The 18,261-nt window shown below is 33.2% G+C and overlaps 1 protein-coding gene across 5 annotated transcripts in view; it reads left to right on the top strand.

Moving 5' to 3' along the window:
* Phf14 (PHD finger protein 14) overlaps positions 1 to 18,261 on the top strand; it is a 278,273-nt gene that overhangs the window by 27,356 nt on the left and 232,656 nt on the right. For all 5 annotated transcript variants that reach the window (XM_010610531.2, XM_010610529.3, XM_033758255.1 and 2 more), the window contains 3 exons: positions 8,659 to 8,818; positions 12,071 to 12,182; positions 16,684 to 16,821. In XM_010610531.2, coding sequence (XP_010608833.1) covers positions 8,659 to 8,818; positions 12,071 to 12,182; positions 16,684 to 16,821 — 410 coding nt within the window. The remainder of the gene's footprint in view (positions 1 to 8,658; positions 8,819 to 12,070; positions 12,183 to 16,683; positions 16,822 to 18,261) is intronic.

Here is an 18,261-nt window from a genome sequence, read left to right as displayed (position 1 = left end):
CTCATTTGCCCTACTGTTTGCCATTGGTGAACTGGAAGTCTGTCCTTGTGTCTTGCTTAAGTGTTTTCTCATTTTAATTTTTGTTGTCGGACTGTCCTTGGTCTAATCTCTGGATTATCACCCAAATCTTCCTGATATAGTTGCACCCGAGCTTCTGTGTCTCTAACGACCCACAGACCTTCTCATCTTCAACACATCAGAGAAGACAGCTCATCAAATCATCGGCAATGCTTTACCCCAACTGATACAATCAGCAACACATTAAGATCAAGCACAACTTGGACACTAACCACCTGTGGTAGTCACTAGTCTATCATCCTTAAAATTTGAATTATTTATCACCCAAATCTTCCTGATATAGTTGCACCCGAGCTTCTGTGTCTCTAACGACCCACAGACCTTCTCATCTTCATAACATCAGAGAAGACAGCTCATCAAATCATCGGCAATGCTTTACCCCAACTGATACAATCAGCAACACATTAAGATCAAGCACAACTTGGACACTAACCACCTGTGGTAGTCACTAGTCTATCATCCTTAAATCATTTGAATTAAATTGAAATCAAGAAGCAGTCCAGAACATGTATGCAGTGAACAAACTTTTCAATATAGTATATTTACCATTTAATGGCTCAGACAGAGTGAGGATGCAAGACCCCTGATCTCAGTTAGCTGATTGCTTAACCCCATAATGCTGACTGACCTCGGACTGCAAGGTCCAGATTGAGTTCCCCATCCTTCTGAATGGTTGAACTCCGCAGTGTTCTATTACAGGTTTCCCACGCCCTTTCTTTAAAGATGTTCAAAGTTGGGAACTCAGACAAATACCCTTGATGACCACCTCTGTCTTTGCAGAGTGGGTCCAAAGACTTGCACAGTCAGGAGGTCTGAGAGTGCGGCGGGGGGCGGATTATGGGGGTTCAGGGGCCCCCGCGCGGCTACCTTCCTGGCGCTTGAGCGATGGCTGCTGGGTCAGAAGCAGGCGTGGTTCTCCTTCCTGTGGTGGATCGGGGCCCGGCCTACCTCCCGGTGCTTGAGCAATGGCTGCTGGTGTGGGGCGTCTTTTTCATTTTTACTTTATTTTGTGGTGATGGGTATTGAACACAGGACTTAAGGCAAGCTAGGCAAGTGCTCTACTACTGTATTAAACAGCCAGTCCTACGAACTAGATAACATTCATGTTAGTAATTTTTTTTTTCACTCTTGGATGCTGTCACAATTTAAATCTTAAATGTCCCTTAAAGGCTTACGGGGCTTTTGGAAGGTGATTGGATTGTGGAAGGCTTTATTCATCAGTGGATTAACAGGCTGAAGGTGCTACTGGGAGATGGGGCCTGGTTGGGAGACACAGGTCACTGGGGTCCTGATCTGGAATGGTGTATTCTTATTCCCAGCTCCTCCTTTGTCTCTCTGCTTCTTGGCTGCTGTGGATTGAGCAGCTTACCTCTACCGTGTCTTTCCACCAAGCTGTTTCTGCCTTGGAGCCAGCCAGGCATGCACTGAATCCTTGTGAACTAAAATAAACCTTTCTTTCTATGATTTGTGGGTGTTGGACATTTTGTCCCAATACACTATCCCTTTGTTAAAATGTGCATTCATCATTTTATGAAGTTTAGTATCTTGTGAACATTTACATTTATTTTGTTACTTCCTGTACATTTCCTTTGTCATTTTTTAACAAATTCTATTTTTCTTTTTCTCATGGACTTATTGGGATTTTTTTTTTAATGCTAATCTTTTGTCTGTTGTATATTGTTATGGCTGGTATCTAAATGTTCTCCCAAAGCTTCGTAACATCCTTAGGGAGTTTTAAAGATGGCTGAATTAGGATAGATTAATTTGGATTAAAGGTGTGACAGTGGGATTAACAATATGGATAATGGAAGCCCCACCCATACCTAGGGTGGCACCAATCAGTAGGTTTGTAGCCTAGATAGAACATGAAGAAGGCAGGCTTGCTGCTGTTGCTGCTTGCTGCCTTTAGCTTGCTATACCATGGACTATTTCTCTTCTACCATGCCACCCTGCTTTAGAACCAGCCAACTGTGGAGTGAAGACTCTACAGACTGAGCTGAAATAAAGCTTTCGTCTAACTTTGGATGTCAGGTATTTTGTCTCAGCCAAAAGAAAAGTAACTAAGCCATGTTGCAAATGTTTCCCTCCCTCCCTCTCTCTCTCTCTCTCTCTCTCTCTCTCTCTCTATTAAAATGAGTGTCACTATGTAGTTCAGGCTGGTCTTGAACTCACTGCGTAGGCAGGGTGGCCTCACTCATGGTGATCTTCTTGCCTCAGCCTCCCGAGTGCTGGGATTACAGGTGTGCGCCACTATGCTTGGCTTAATATTTTCTGTTTTTGCAAATATTTTTTCTATTTTTTACTGTCCTGTACCTTTTAACTTTATGGTAATTTTCATTATTTAGAATTTTTTAAAACAGTCAACACCTGTATATCTATATTTACTACTTTCTAAGTTCCAAAATGCATTTTCATATGATATTAATTAATCCTGGAAAGGGAAATTTTCTAAAGTATCATAGGAAGTAGTGTTGCTAGAGTTTGAGTTTTATTTTATTTTCAATTTCGGGTACTTAAAGTAATAAACTTCCATAATGTAATTAAGGCAAGCAACTTTTTCTTAAATAGCCATGGTTAAATATGAACTTCTCTATGTCTTTATTTACTGAAACTATTTGCTCCTGTTATCTAATGTAGGAATATACAATTAAGTATAGGAAGTATAGAGCAGAGACTAGAATAATATTTCAAGTACAAGTGTTTCTTGAGTTACCATGGGGCTACCTTTCAATAAAATATGGGCAAAATATTATGCTTTGAATGCACTGATTACAACTAATCTTCTGAAAATTGTAGCTTAGCAACATTGTATACTATAGAAGGGTTTGAGTTGTTTACCCTCACAATTGCGTGGTTGATTGGGAGCTGTGGCTCTTGCTACTCCTCAGTATTGAGCAGTATTGAATATTATACAGTGTTTCAGTAGCCTGGAAAAGATCAAAATTCAAAATTTGAATGGTGGTTTTAACTAAATGCATATGGCTTTTGCACCATCATGAGATGATGTCAAAACTCTTATCTGTAGTTCTAAGAGCCAGACAACCATAATGTTTGATGCATTTTCTCTCTTTTTTTCTGAAATTGTTTACCCTCAAATGATCATAAATAAAAGTTTCTTAATTTGAGATTTTGCTAAAGCAAATGTTGCTTATTAAATGCATTACTTTTGTAGAGAACTGACTTCATCTAAAAGTAAATAAATTTTTTTTCTCTTTAAAATCTGAGGGCTGCAGCCTCAGATAAGCACCTTGTGGCAGAGCTTGTAACTGATTTGTAATGGTAGGTTACCCCTGAGTGTGAGGTCACTTATTCTGATGATTTCAGTGTCTGAAGAAAACTGTCAGGTATGTATTGTAGTACATGACAGAACATTAGGTAGTGCACAGCCAGCAATTACCCTCAGATTTAGTTGCTATGCTGTGAGATGAAGTGTACTACATTATTTATTTTTTGATCTTCTGTTAGCCTAGCCCTAGGCCATTTTTATTTTTATTATATGCAGGAATATAGCCTCGTGAGTACTCATGAGGTACAATGTGTTCATGTAATAACCATTTGCTTTTTATAAGTCATTGAATACTTTGGTTCTTCTGTGCTTTAGTATATCTTTGTGACGGGTGTCGTACACATTATAGATGACTTTTAGCAATATTAACCATTCTGAGATCTTATTTCAGGAGTGTGTTTACCATGTTAAATACAGTACAGGTATTTTCAATTTTTAAATTGTGACTTTTGTATTCCTGTTTTTTATATAGTGAGAGATATTAGGAGAAATATTATTAAATACATACTACAGATATGGTAACTAAGTCTCAGAGATTCAGTTTGTTCAAAGTTACATAGATAAAAGGTAGAAGTCTGTAGATCTTTTGTTCTCTTGTGAAAAGCTGGAGAAAATTTCCAAAAACTTGGATCCATCCATAGTTTTGTAAAATGCAAAACAGTTGTAAACATACTTCATATTATTTTTCCTTAAATATGATTTCTGTAGATGACTACTCAGAGGTTAATTCTAATTACATGATAGAAACGTGTTTTCCGTGTTACTTATTTGAAAATATCATTAGCATACATAAAATGAGTCTTATATATCTAAATTTATTTTACATGTTTACCCACACGAAAAAAAACCCATTTTTTTCCTTATGTATCTTTTGTGTTCAAGACAGACTTTTTTTTTTTTTTTTTTTGATACCGGGGATTAAACTTGGGCCCTTGTACTTGTGAGTCAGGCGGCAGAATGAATAAGGATTTAAAAATGTGTTTGGCTATAAATTGTTATACATTAAAGTAGATATACAGAGCTAAAACTTTGGTCTAAGGCCCAATAAACCCAATGGAATGACTGAGAAATATGAGAAAAGTGGCAGGTGAAAGTGGTTAGTATAGAAAGACAGCTATGAAAGTGATGATAGAGTGTGGGCCATTTTTCAGGAGCAGTGAAGCCAAAGAAGAAATTCTTGCTTACTTGCTGGTTCTTCTTTCAGTTTGCATAATTCCAGTATTTTGGGTTACAAATTAGAAATATCTTGACAGGGGAGCTCAGAAATCATGCCTAAAGTTTTGTGTAGGTGCTTTAAAACTCTGCAAATGTTTGCCCTGTATAGTATAGTCTGTAAAAATAGAATTGAAATTTTGCTTTATTCCAAATAAATGAACTGCTGTGCTTTGCCCTGATTGTACTGAATGAGGTTGATAAATTTGATAGCCTCTTGGGGATTTATTATCTTGGTAATTATCTACTTTGAGTACAGGTTTTCTCTAGTTTGAAAGAATTTGTTTTAAAAGAAACATTACTTTGTAAAGAAAGTGGTGCATAGCCCATTGACAAAATAGATCGACTGTGCTTATTGTTTTATAACTTTTTCTTTGACTAACAACATTTTGCTCACTGCTGCCTTTACAGAAAGGTGACAATATTGGTGACAGTAACTGCTTCCAAGGATAAAATTATTTTTCCTTTTAAGTTTATGATTTCATATGTTAAAAATTCATATCTAAACATAAGTGAAGATGATTGTTTGCCAATCACATTTTATATTAAAAACGATTGAGGTCCTTTGCTTTTGTATGTAATAAGTTACTTTAAAATTTCTTCTTTAGCATCATAGATGATTTTCAGATTTTATTAAACTTCACTTGTTATAAAACTTAAGGCCCTGGGAATTTAGCTCAGTTGCACCACTCCTGCCTTGCAACTGCAAGGTCCTGAGTTCCATCCCTGTTACTGCAAAAAGAAAAAAACAAACAAACAAAAAACCACACACACAAATTTGAATAGCATAAGGATAGCAGTGCTTAAGAATTTTTTGTAACAGTTTATGTAAGTCATAGTTGTAAACCCAATTTTTAGTTTTCTTCCTGGTAGCTATTGTAATTATGATTTATATTGAGTAATGGTAATGTGTGAAAAAAATACAAGTAACTATTGATTTATAATGACATCTAGTGAATTAATGTTAGTAATTAAAAATTATTTGCTAGCTGTATATGGTTCTTTTTCTTTGTTATGGGTGATTTGTTTAACTGAATATGTATTTATTTGTATTGTTATTTTATTTTACTTTGGATATGTTTTGATTATAAAAGATTATTCTCCAGTTTAGACTGCCTGCTTCGTATATAACTAGTTCAAGTAATAACCTGATATTACATTGTGTGCATAGAGACTTACTTTTGTGGTGAAGTCTTTTTTTTGATAGATGATCATCACTGATACATGGCACTATAGGTGGGTATTTGAATGTCATCACTTTTACTGGAAGTTTCTGTGCCCCTTACAATTTGGCACTAATACTGTACTTTTAATTTTTTGTTTTAAATAATTTTTTAAACTTTTATTAGTATGTGTTTGCAGTATATAATGATTACATTAACTTTAGGGAATTGGTATATGTACATAACACATTTCAATTCTCTTGTTTCCTTTCCTTCCACCTCCCTTTTATTTTTCCAGAATCAGATTCATTTATTTATCTTATAAGGCTTTATAAAATTAAGTATCATATATATAGATTAAAACCAGACTAATAGGCCAAAGAACACATGAAGAATCTTAGACAGTTGTACTAAGTCAAGGTACACTTTTAGATACATTGTCAGCATTGAATTACATTTTTTCCTTTCTTTTTCTTATTATTTATCTTTAATTTGTATATATATATATTACATTTTTAATATAAGGGAAACCATGCAATATTTAAGCATGTATATCTGAGTTACTTCGTTTAACATTATGGCCTCAAGGTACATCCATTTTCCTACGAATGACTCAAGTTTATCCTTTTTTATGCCAGTGTAGTACTGTATTATGTGAAAATACCACATTTTCTTGATCCATTCATCTATTGATGGACAAATAAACTTTCGAAGATTTAGCAATTATGCACTGCACTGCTCTCTCTCTCTCTCTCTCTCTCTCTCTGTATGTGTGTGTGTGTGTGTGTGTATATATATATATATATATATATCACTGTGTTATGATGTCTACCTCTTTTGGGAAGATACCTAGAAGGGGAATAGCTGGGTCAAATGGAACTTTCAGTTTTAATTAATTAATTAATTTATTTTTGCTACCAGGGATTGAACTTGGGTCCTTGTGCTTGTGAGGCAGGCGGTGACACCACTGAGCTAAATCCCCAGCCCAGATTTAGTTTTTTGAGGAATCTCCATACTGTTTTCCATAGTGTATACCAATATACATTCCCACCAGCAATGGAAAAGGGTTCTTTATCACCACAGTCTTGATAAAATTTTTTTTGGTTGATTTCTTTATGGTAGCCACAAAGAAAAATTTTAAAGTATATTTGGCTGTAAGTTGAAAAGCAGTAGAATGTATATAAAGTGCTAAAACTTTGTTCTAGAGCTCAGATCATCTTTCTTTTTTAAATACAGAGACCGGATTTCTTTAAATAGCTAAATACCCCAGGGTGGCTTGTACTTGGAATCGTCCTATCTCAGCGTCCCAGAGTGCTGGGATTATAGGCTTGCTTATGCCACCACACCTGGATTGAAGGTTATTTGATGTAATGGTAGTGTCTTTTCAGAAGAAAGGAAATTGGATTATATGAAATTCGTATGTGTCTAGCACCATTTTGAAAAAAGAAAGTGATTTAGAATTTCTGACTCTTTTTGGAGAAGTGTTTTTTATGTAAGGTGTCAGTACTACACCATGGTTTTAAATAGTCTGAGTAAACTTACTTCTCAGAACTTTTCATTTGTCCTTTATTAGATTTTATGTTTGTCAGTACTTTGTGTCTACTAATACAGATTTTGGGTACCTTAATGTTGACAAACAATTCTTCAGGGTAATGTGACATGACTTACTAGTGAGTTTGATTGGTTTGCCAGGCACTAAGAACTCTTCATTGCTGAGTTTATAGGTAATACTAAATATCAGCATTTTAATGATGACAATTTGATCTTACTAAGATGTTGGTGGTGAAGTCCTACCTGAAATTCTGATTGGTTCTGAACCTTTGACATATAATCTACCCTTTATAAGCTCAAAATCAAATCTTTTTTGGTTTCATAAAAAATTTAGGAAAATCTGGAAGCCCTGTAACTTTAAATATAATTTACAATTCCTCACGTAAATATTTGAGTTCATAAGAAAACTTCTTGTTTTTTAAATAATTGGAATGTAGTTGAAGTGTACTAAAAAATGTAAAGATCTGTGTAGAATTATCTGTATGTTCATGTGAGTAAAGATTTTTATCATATAATCTGCATGAATAATTTAACTTCTTTCTGAATATCTAAGTTTAGTGAATTAGAAGAAGGAAAAGATGTCTTGTTTTTATTCATTTCAGTTTTGGATAAATTTTCATAGAAGACAAAAGAATTATAAATTTTTAAATAGACAATGTCTCATATAGTTACTAAAGAGCTCATATATAGGAAGGTTTGAGAATGAAAATTAACTGTAATCTGAACTTTTCACATTGTTCTATAGCTTTGATTTTGTGCGCATATGTTTCCTTTTTTTGGTACTGGGAGTTAGACTCAGGATCTTACACTTGCTAGCCAGGCATGGTACCACTGAGCTAAATCCTCAGCCCACATATATGTTTCTGTAGTCTTTTCCTTTTAATGATATTTTACATTTCTGGTTATGAGTTTGTATTATTGATCTACTTCTTACAAAATTATATCAAAGGCATTTCGTGTGTTTTTTGAATGAATTTCATCTTGTTTATATTCTTGTACTTTTTAAAGAGATAACTACATATTTAGTAATCAGTAGTTTATTAATATAGTTTTTTAATAATTCATTTTTAATTTTAAAATGTTTTAAATTTTAAAAATTTCCCTATGTTTTAATTCTTTTCCTGTATGCCTAAAACTATTGAAAAATATCATTTATTTCATCTTTTTTTACTATGTTAGGTAAAAATATTTTTGTAAAATGATTTTACTTCTGTGTTTTAATATCAATCTTATAAATCTTTGCCTTTTCAGAAATTTTCTCTTCATCCCACCCCTTTTATTTCTGGGCGAGGGGTATTTTGTAAATACTAATATAAAAAAGAAAACATTTAAAAATAAGTATTTCCTTTTTTTGTTTTTTGTTTATAGGTTGTTATGGAGTTGATGGAGAGAGTGACTCTATTATGAGTTCAGCTTCTGAAAACTCCACTGAACCTTGGTTTTGTGATGCTTGTAAATGTGGTGTTTCTCCCAGCTGTGAACTGTGTCCTAACCAGGATGGAATTTTCAAGGAGACAGATGCTGGAAGGTTGATGTCCTGATTATATTGTATTCATATGCTGCTTTATGACATTTCTGCTTTTGACTCCTGTTCTTCTATTTATGATTTTCTGAGATAAAAACTTCATTTGATTGCTTTTTTTGTATCTTCTTGGCGTGAAACAAATGCCATTAGGCTACAAATGAGAGCAGGAAGGAAGACAATCAATCATTTATTGTGTCTGACTGAAGAACAGGAAAGCTTCTTTAACCACTGAGATATACTGGGAAATATTTTTATTAACTGTGGTGGCTAGTACACATATAGACACCTCCCTTGATATACAGCTGGGCAAGAAATCTGTTATTTACTGTTTGAACACTTTGTGTTGATGTTTTTATAGTCACAAAAAATATGGAAATTATAGGCTTTTGTACAATTTTGCTGGATACAATATCAACTTGATTCAAGACATAAAACATCAAGAAAATTTGACAAGCCTTTAGTATTCTACCTTTAAATGGAAAGTAGGAGAAAGGAAAGAATAATACATGGAAAGAATGAAAAGCTTAGTTTTTGAAAATTGACTTCTATCAGTAAGCTTAATTGGAATTTTTTCTCTTTTTTTTTTTTGAGACAAGTTCTTACTATGTAGTTGAGACTGACCTGGAACTCACTATGTAGTCCAGGCTGGTCTTGAACTCAACTGTGATCCTCCTGCCTCAGCCTCCTGAGTGCTGGTATTATAGGCGTGTGCCACCATGCTAGGCTCTCTTCTATTGTTGATGTGAGCTACAAGTTCTACATAGAAAATGTTGTGATGTAATGTGAGAAAACTATAAAACATTCTTATGATTACATTTGTATTTCATATCTTAGGGAGACTATTTTACCTCATCGTTATTTTTTTTTGTAACGGGAATCGAATTTGGAACCTTGCTCTTGAAAGGCAGGCTGTGGAACTACTGAGCTAAATAAATCCCCAACCCTATTTTACCCCATTTTAAGTGATCTTATACATCTGATCATTGGAAATATTAGGCATACCTTCCTTTTGTCTTTGTTGGTTGTCCTCTACCATATTGTGAAATAAAGAAAGCTCTAAGCTAAATTCCTTGATTTTTCAAAGTAAGCATTATAAGTGCAGTAGAAGGCATGTTTTAATTCATTTCAGTCACAGTTATCATTAGCCATGTTATATTTTGTAATTATTAATGTGAGCCCATTTATTGATATGCAACGTGAGAAAAAGTAAATTTCCCACTCAGAAAACTTTAGGCTTTTATTCAAGGGGTAAAGACAGCAGATTAGATACATACATCTTTGTAACTTCTTCCTTTTTAGTGCTTCCTGCCTGTTAGATACTTAGGTATTGTTTATGAGGTGAAGTAATGAAAATAACATACTGGAAATGAATGTGTATTATAAAGGAACTGTAAATATAAAGCATTTTATAATCACTTGATTTATTAATATAGTTTCTAGTCTGAAATTAATCTTTTGAGAAATACATTTGTATTTGGTCTACCTTATTAACATGTATGCATTTAAAAGAATCTATAAATAGCTTCCATGATGGAATGACAATTTTAACTGTTCTGTGGTGGTTTTATGTGATGTTTATTTTTCTGCTCCTTCCCCAATCAACATCTGTCATCATAGCTCCAAGCAAAATGGATGGTAAAGTAACAAGGAAGATTTTTTTTGGTTTTCATTTCCTGATTTGTCTTAATTACAAATTCTAAAATATGTGTTAGTGAACACATAAAAAAGTATAGTGATATTAAAAGTGACCAAAATTGTCTTAGCAGTTTCCACTTACTTTGATATGTATTTTAGTAAGGATTCAAGTTGGTAGCCTCACATGAGTGGTTGGATGAAACGATATACTTGTATGCCAGTCACACTGAAATAGCAGTTTAAATCTCTAGTACTCGTATGACTTGTTCTAAAAGATTTTTAAGGAGGTCAGTATGAAGCAAGCAGCCAGCTGTTGGATTTATCAAAAATAAACTCCTACAGAGTACAGCGACATTTAATACACCAGTGGAGCATGAAAAAACTGTACAAATTAAATTGAGAAAGCAGCTGCTTGTTGAAGATGTGTATCTTTATATTGAACTCCACAGGATGTATTTGAAGATTGGATTAAAATGTTCAATCAAGAAAATCTCAAAACTTTGGATTTTTGTCCCTATAAAAAGATAATATTTTTAAAGATTTGTAGCTGTTTTCCTTAGTGCCTTTATACAGTGATTCTTCATCCTTTAAAGTTTTATATCATAGAACCAGAACCATGTATTCTTTACAGCCTCTCATCTGAGTTAAAGCAGAATTTATTATTAATATATTCAAAAAGTCAATAGAGACATGCTATCTAATTTTTACCTCTTTTTGTAGAAGTGATAGATCTATTTAAATTTCAAGGACAGTGATTCAACATCAGTTGTAAGCAAACGGAAAGAGTGCCTAACATATTAAAAGTGATCAGCTTAATTTAAAAAACATGAAATCAGAACCTACTCTTAATTTTTTTTAAGACTACTGAAATGGAACGTTCTTTGGTTAGTGTTACAGCATTGTTCAGACTTTAGAAATATAATTCTGTGTGGGGCATATAAATTTTAGTACATGTGTTGTTTGGTGAACAGATGAGAGGAATGAAAATGTGACTTCTTTCTATTATTATGTTTGATTTGTATCTTCCTCCTGTGATCAGCTTTGAACCTGGGAAGAGAGTTAAATTGCACATCAAAACATATTTTAAAATATATCGTGACAGCCTTTGGAAGAATAACAATAAAGAACAGTTTTATCTAATTACTACAGAGTAATCTCACAGTTCTTAAATTAGAATCCTTAATTCTTAAATTAGTTCTCTGAGTGCTTAGAGCAATGACTGAATATTTTTCCTATGCATATGAAAATGTTTTGTTTCACTAGAATAGTTTTGTGCAAATGTTTGAGGATAACAGATGAGACCACAGTGCTGTGAATTTTAGTATATGTGCTGCCAAAGTGAGCACTTGTGTAGTGAATTTTAGTGAAAGGCAATTATGGTTAAATCTGAGTTTTGGGTAAGCTACTGAAAAAGTAATGCTTAATGCAGTCATGTTTTCTGTAACTAACTGCTGTCATTGTATTGATGTTCTGTTTTCTTCATTTACGTGACTGAGATTAACATTTGATCAAAGAATTCTTTCAGTAGTATTTTAAAGTGGCATGTATTTTATGTTTGTTTTCAATGTGAGAATTTCATGAAAGCATCTGATAGGAAAATTGTATTTTCTGTCCTTGTAGATGGGTTCACATTGTCTGTGCCCTCTATGTACCTGGAGTAGCCTTTGGAGATATTGACAAATTACGACCAGTTACACTAACAGAAATGAACTATTCCAAATATGGTGCCAAGGTGAGACAAAGTGATTTTAATTGTCTGAAAGAAAATTTTTGCCTGTTAGTTTATATGTTTTTATTTATACCATTGGTGTGTTTAGAAGTACTAACTAGTTTTCTATTTGCTTAGCCCTTTATTGCTATTTATTAATGATGTATTTTCCTAAAAATCTAATAATGTATAAATTCTCTTATATATTCTTAATGCAGAATAGTCTATGGGGTAAAATTTAAATTTAAATTGTGACAGCAATACTACTGCTATTTTTCTGGCACAAGATACTCTAAGATATTGTTCAATATTATTTATAATCAATTGGATCAAATATATTCCTAGTTTCTGACTTGACTTTTGAAGTGGAATTTATCAAAATTATAAAAAATATAAGAAGCACTTTATATTTTGCGTAGTTTTCAAACACCTATTTTTATGATTAAGTTAACTTCTGCCTAGATTCTCAGCTTTGCGTTTATAAATTGTATTTGATTATCAAACTACAGGTTGATAAATGATTAAAAATGCTTTCTCATTAAATGTAAATATAATTATTATAAACAAGGAAGGGACAAAGAAAAAGTGAGAATAGAAAAAAAAATGGAAACAAAGCTTTTTGTACATAGGGAAGGGGGATTGAGGGGTGGAATGGGATAAAATAAAATAAAGTTTATTTAAAAAATATATATTACTGTAAACATCCTTGGAAACCTGGACCTAATTAGGTACCCATATAGTCTACTACTATCTACAGGGATGTTGGGAAGGAAGACTCTTGAGTAGCATCAGTAACATAGAAATTAGGGTAAGGAACTTAGTCCTTTCAGGCTGCTGTAACCAAGTATCTTAGACTGGGTAATTTGTAAATAAAAATTTCTCATTGTTCTTTATTTAATTAATTATATTGTTACATTTAAGGTTTACAAAGTAATGGCATTCATCATTGGAAATTTCACCTTTACATAATCCATCTTGGTTCTTATTTCTTCCCCCTTCCCCTGCCCTCCCTTAAACCCCTCCATCCCTCCCTATCTACAAAGACTTTGTTTCCACATTTTCTTCTTCTCATGTTAATTCCGTTCCCATCTTTCTTTTCCTGTGCTCCTCTCATTTCCCCTTCCCTTGTGCACCGTTTCTTCCTATTTCACATTATCTGTTATACCTTTTAGTCCTTATGTACACTTTTGGTTTCTTACACTAGAAAACTATTTGATATTTACACATGTGGGTCCTATTTATTTCACTTAAGAGTCTCTCATAGTTCTTAAGGCTGAGAAATCCAAGATCAAAGTGCTGGCAGATTAGGCTTGCTCTCTGTCTCAGAGATGGTACCTTGTCACCTTTTCCTCATGTGGCTGAAAGGGACAGTTTCTTTTATAAGGGTGCTAATTCACTTCATGTGGGAAGAGCCCTCATGACCTAAAAACTTCTCAGAAAAGCTTCTTAGTGTTACCACATTGTGTATTAGCTTCCTACATAAGAATTTTGAGGGGGCAGCAACCATCAGATCATAGCAGGAACTTTTATTATACTTTGGAATATTCTAATAGTGAAATTTAAAAATTTGAAAGCTTCTTATATTATACCTGGAGAATCCTCTTTGAACTCTGACCCCTGCTTACAATCCTGTCCCCTTACCCTTGGCCTGTGTTTCTTTCCCAGTACCGTGCTTCAGTTTTGGTAATTGGGATAATATAATAATTTCAGCTGCCCTCTCCAGAATTTATTAAAGCCTCAGACTCTTAACTTACTTTCCTGGTCCTTAGGTAACTCTACACTGTCATGTTACCTCTTTGATGCTTTTAAGTAGTAGTTAAAAACAACAAAATAATTTTTTTTGTCCAGATTTTTCTAGTTAGTTAGATTGCAGTATCTAGTTTACCGCAAATGGAAGTTACTACTTTTTATGATAGCAGCTTCATAATAACAAGCACAGAGCTTATAAGAGACTAATTTAAGTAATTATCAGTAGGGACACATTTTACTATAAATATAAATCTACAAGCAATTAAAAATCTCAAGTAATATTAAAGGTAATTTCTCATTTGACAGTATTTTCCATGCAAATAAAACATTTTAAATAAGCCTAATTTGTTTTATATCTCTCTGTTTATAAGGAAAGAAAAATTCTTTTGGAATAATTGAGAGGCCTTTTTGGACATTCCAGAGTTAGTTCAAGATGAAAGTCACTTAAATTAGATTTGATTTTGGGAAATGGTCAAAATGTCAAAAGGTTTAAAACACTTTTTAAAATAGGATCGCAGGTCACTCTGAAGCAATATTTAATTATACAAAGTGACAACTAAAACATTTTATGGGGCAGATACAGAAAGTTAGGTAAATATCGAAAAACCTTAGTTCTTTTAATGGAGAGGACTCAATTTTCTTAAGTAACCAAAGACCTGTTAAAAGATAGTATGATGCACAGGAACTTGTTTTGTAGGATTCACAATCCTTTTTTCCTAGGCAGATTTCCTAAAACAAAACAAAACAAAACCTTTCAGTTTCTTACTAAGTGGTGATTGGTACTCCCAAGAAAACCTGATTTCTTTAATAGAGACAACCAAATTCAGGTTTTGTCATTGTACTTTTGAAACTATTTTGATATTAATGTTCAGTTTAAAAAACTTGTCAGTAATTCCCTTCAGATCTTAGTCAGCTTGATCCTTGTCTTCTAAAAACTTTGTGCAGTTTTCTTATATCCATCAATCTTTGTCCTGTGTGTGTGTGTGTGTTCTTTTTTTTAAATCTGTTTCATTGTGTGGTAGTCATTCTACTTTAGAAGGAAAATTAATTTTCCTAACAAAACATACTCTTACAAAAATATATCCTTCATACCTCATGGCTTTACTTACCTGGAATGTTGTTTCTCCTACTATGTCTAGTTTTCATTGTCATAGATTAATTTAGAATTCATAACTTTCCATAGCTTTATTTCTGGTGAAAATAGGAATTAAGTAATTGTGAACTACCTGGCATGTACCAACATTCAGTAGCTTAAAAGTACTTTATAATAACTAAAATGTGCTATCGCATAGTGAAGTTTTTTCACTAGTAACATAGTATACATTTACTATCAGATCCAACTATATTTTCTTTGTAATAAGAGGTCCCAAGTGGGGTTATGTTTTACTCCCATTTTCTCAGTTCCTTAGTTTACTGGCATTTTAAATATTTCAGGCAATTGTGGAATATTCTACTTACTTTGATAGATCATTCCATGGCCTAATAAGACTTCATTTTCTCCCAAGTTTTCCTTGTATACATTGTGAAATCCCTTGCTCAATTTCATTTTATATTAAATAAATCACTTAGAGGATTATCCTAAGCAATTTGGATAGAAGACTCCTTAGATTTACAAGAATGCATTTTCAAAAAGAATTTAATTTGTTTTCTGCATTCTCCTTCCCTTTCTTTTACCTTCTGTCTCTGTTTCTTTTGGTGTGTGGTTAAATTGCTGTTTGCTAGTATTTTACATCATAGGTGATTACTTTTATAGGAAAAAAGATAATAGAATGTCAAAATTTCAAAAAATATTTGCAACTATTCCCTGACTAATTCTCATGTTTCATTCATTGTTGATGTCTGATCTACCCGGGGGTAGTCAGTAACTATTGTAGTATTAAAGTAGAGTTTTTGGTGTCTAATGAAACTAAACTTTTTTATTTTTCCCTTTACATACTTCTCTCATATTTAGTTTACTTAGAATGTATATACTAAACACTTCATTAATTGTCCATTGACATTCTTTCACATTTTAGCAGGTTTGTCTTTTATGAAGATTTTTATTACTAAAGAGGATTGTATTTTAGGATTAGGGTTTCCTTTTTTTATTAAGAATGGGAGGTTTTAGATAATTTAGTGGCATATACTTTTCATTGTAAAATTTATCCCTTTTTAAGATAGAAAGCATATAAATAATTTGCTATGTTATATATCATTATCAGTTTTGCCAAATTATCAAAATTCCTATTGTTCTTTACAGAGTATTTTTAAAAATTATGATATTTTTACATTGCAGATTTTTTAGCACATAGTTTCTTATTTTCATTTTTCAAGTAATATACTATTAAAAATTTAGTATATAATAAGCTATACTGCCCTCCTGGTGTGAAGCGTAATTTTTTTTTTTTGTTATTGTGAGCAAGTGCCTTAACCCATATCCATCCCAATTATCTCATATGTAAAATGGGAATAATTCTCACTCACTTCTTCAACGTACTTGTGTTAAGTGATTACATATATTAATATGTGTGAAATAATTTGAATAGTACTGGCACATACTAAGTCTTCAAATAATATTTATTTGTTCTGACTTGCATTAGTTGAATTTTTATTCATTAGAACGATATAAAGAATTACCTTTTTCTTATAAACTCTTGGCTTGCCTACAATTGTTGCTTGTATTGGTACCCTGTTGGTTCCCTATGATGTAGTATTTCTTTAGATTTTAAATACTTAGCAATTTGTTTATATGAACATGCAGACTTTTTCCTCTGAGAATCTTCCTGTTGTATTATAGGAATGTAGTTTTTGTGAAGACCCTCGGTTTGCACGAACTGGAGTTTGCATTAGCTGTGATGCAGGGATGTGCAGAGCCTATTTTCATGTGACCTGTGCCCAGAAAGAAGGTTTGCTTTCAGAGGCAGCGGCAGAAGAGGTAGGTTGATTTAACCTATAGTCGGTGAATATGTTTATAAGACTTCTCATAGCTGTCATGTCTGATTATAGGTATAAAGCAAATAAGAAAATTTAAAATTTATTCTTAAAGTATTTGCATAGATTATTGATCTGAAACTTTAAGAGTAAATATCTATGAGTTTTGACAGTCTTACAGCACGTCAGACCTTCAGAAAAATACTATAATTTTTATAATGAGATCTGATGAAACGAAACATTTCCAAGATATTTTAAGCATTAAACTGTCAGTATATTTTGTATGAGAATCTGAAATTGTTGAGTAACCAAATAACATTATTATACTATTGTATTGGTCAGCTTTTCTATTGCTGGACAAAATACCTGACACCTACAACTTAAAGATCTAATTTGTCTAATGGTATCAGAGGATTCAGCTATGGTTGAGCTGCTTGAAGGCAGAAACATCATGATGGAGTGGTGTGGTTGGGCAAAGCTGCTTAGTCCATGATGGCTGGAAGCAGAGAAGGGGAACAGTGTTGGAGAGGAAGGGTCCTGGGACCAGATGCAGTACCCGAGGTCACACCTTCATGACCAACTCAGACACGCCCAGAAGTGTGCTGAGTTAATTCCCTAGGTGGCTCCCAAGCCATTCAAGTTGACAGTTAAGTTTAAATGGAACACCTATCTTCAGTATCTGTGTTACCGTCTCTTTTCTATTATATTTAATTCCATAGTATTCTTTCCATATTTGTTAATTTTTAGGTTAAGCAGTTACATATTTCAGAATGTGTTTTGGGGACCTGTTAAGATTATTTTACAACTATTTGTGTAACAATATACAAACATTATTTACTTTTTTTTCTAACTGGTACCAGGGATCAAACTCTGGCACTTGGCGCTTGCGGGGCAGGTGGTGGAACCACTTTGCCAAATCCCTGGCCCCTATTTACTTTTTAAAACTGTATTCTTATGAGTAACAGTGAAGATTTCCAGAGTTTACACAAAACGTAACAAAATAGCTTAGTGTTGGTGGAAAGTTTAAGAATCCAGCTATCTTATTTTTGTCATATAGATATTAAAGAGAATTATAAAAATTAAAACTATGGGCCGGAGATTTAGCTGAGCAGTTTCGTGGCCTGCCTTGCACGTGGAAGGACCCGAGTTCAATCCCGGTACCAAAAACAAACAAACAAACAAACAAAACAAAACAAAACAAAAACCTGTGGTATTCTTATCACTAATTTTTGTGTATAAATTACAGTTATTTTAATAAAATATGTACTTAGGATAATATTGTTTTAGGATAAATTAATGAACATTTAAAAATTTTTAAATTTTGTTATATGGTAGCAAGTATAACTTGTTAAACTTGGTATAAGTACGGTAAAAGGTATAAGGTGAAAGGTGTAAGTAAAAGGTAAAATATAACTCACGTAAATTCCTTGCGGTCCTCAATTTT

Source organism: Fukomys damarensis, unplaced genomic scaffold (genome assembly GCF_012274545.1).
Source record: "Fukomys damarensis isolate Sample0158 unplaced genomic scaffold, DMR_v1.0_HiC HiC_scaffold_4, whole genome shotgun sequence".
Lineage (NCBI taxonomy): Eukaryota > Metazoa > Chordata > Mammalia > Rodentia > Bathyergidae > Fukomys > Fukomys damarensis.
This window is presented reverse-complemented; position numbering and strand designations above follow the sequence as displayed.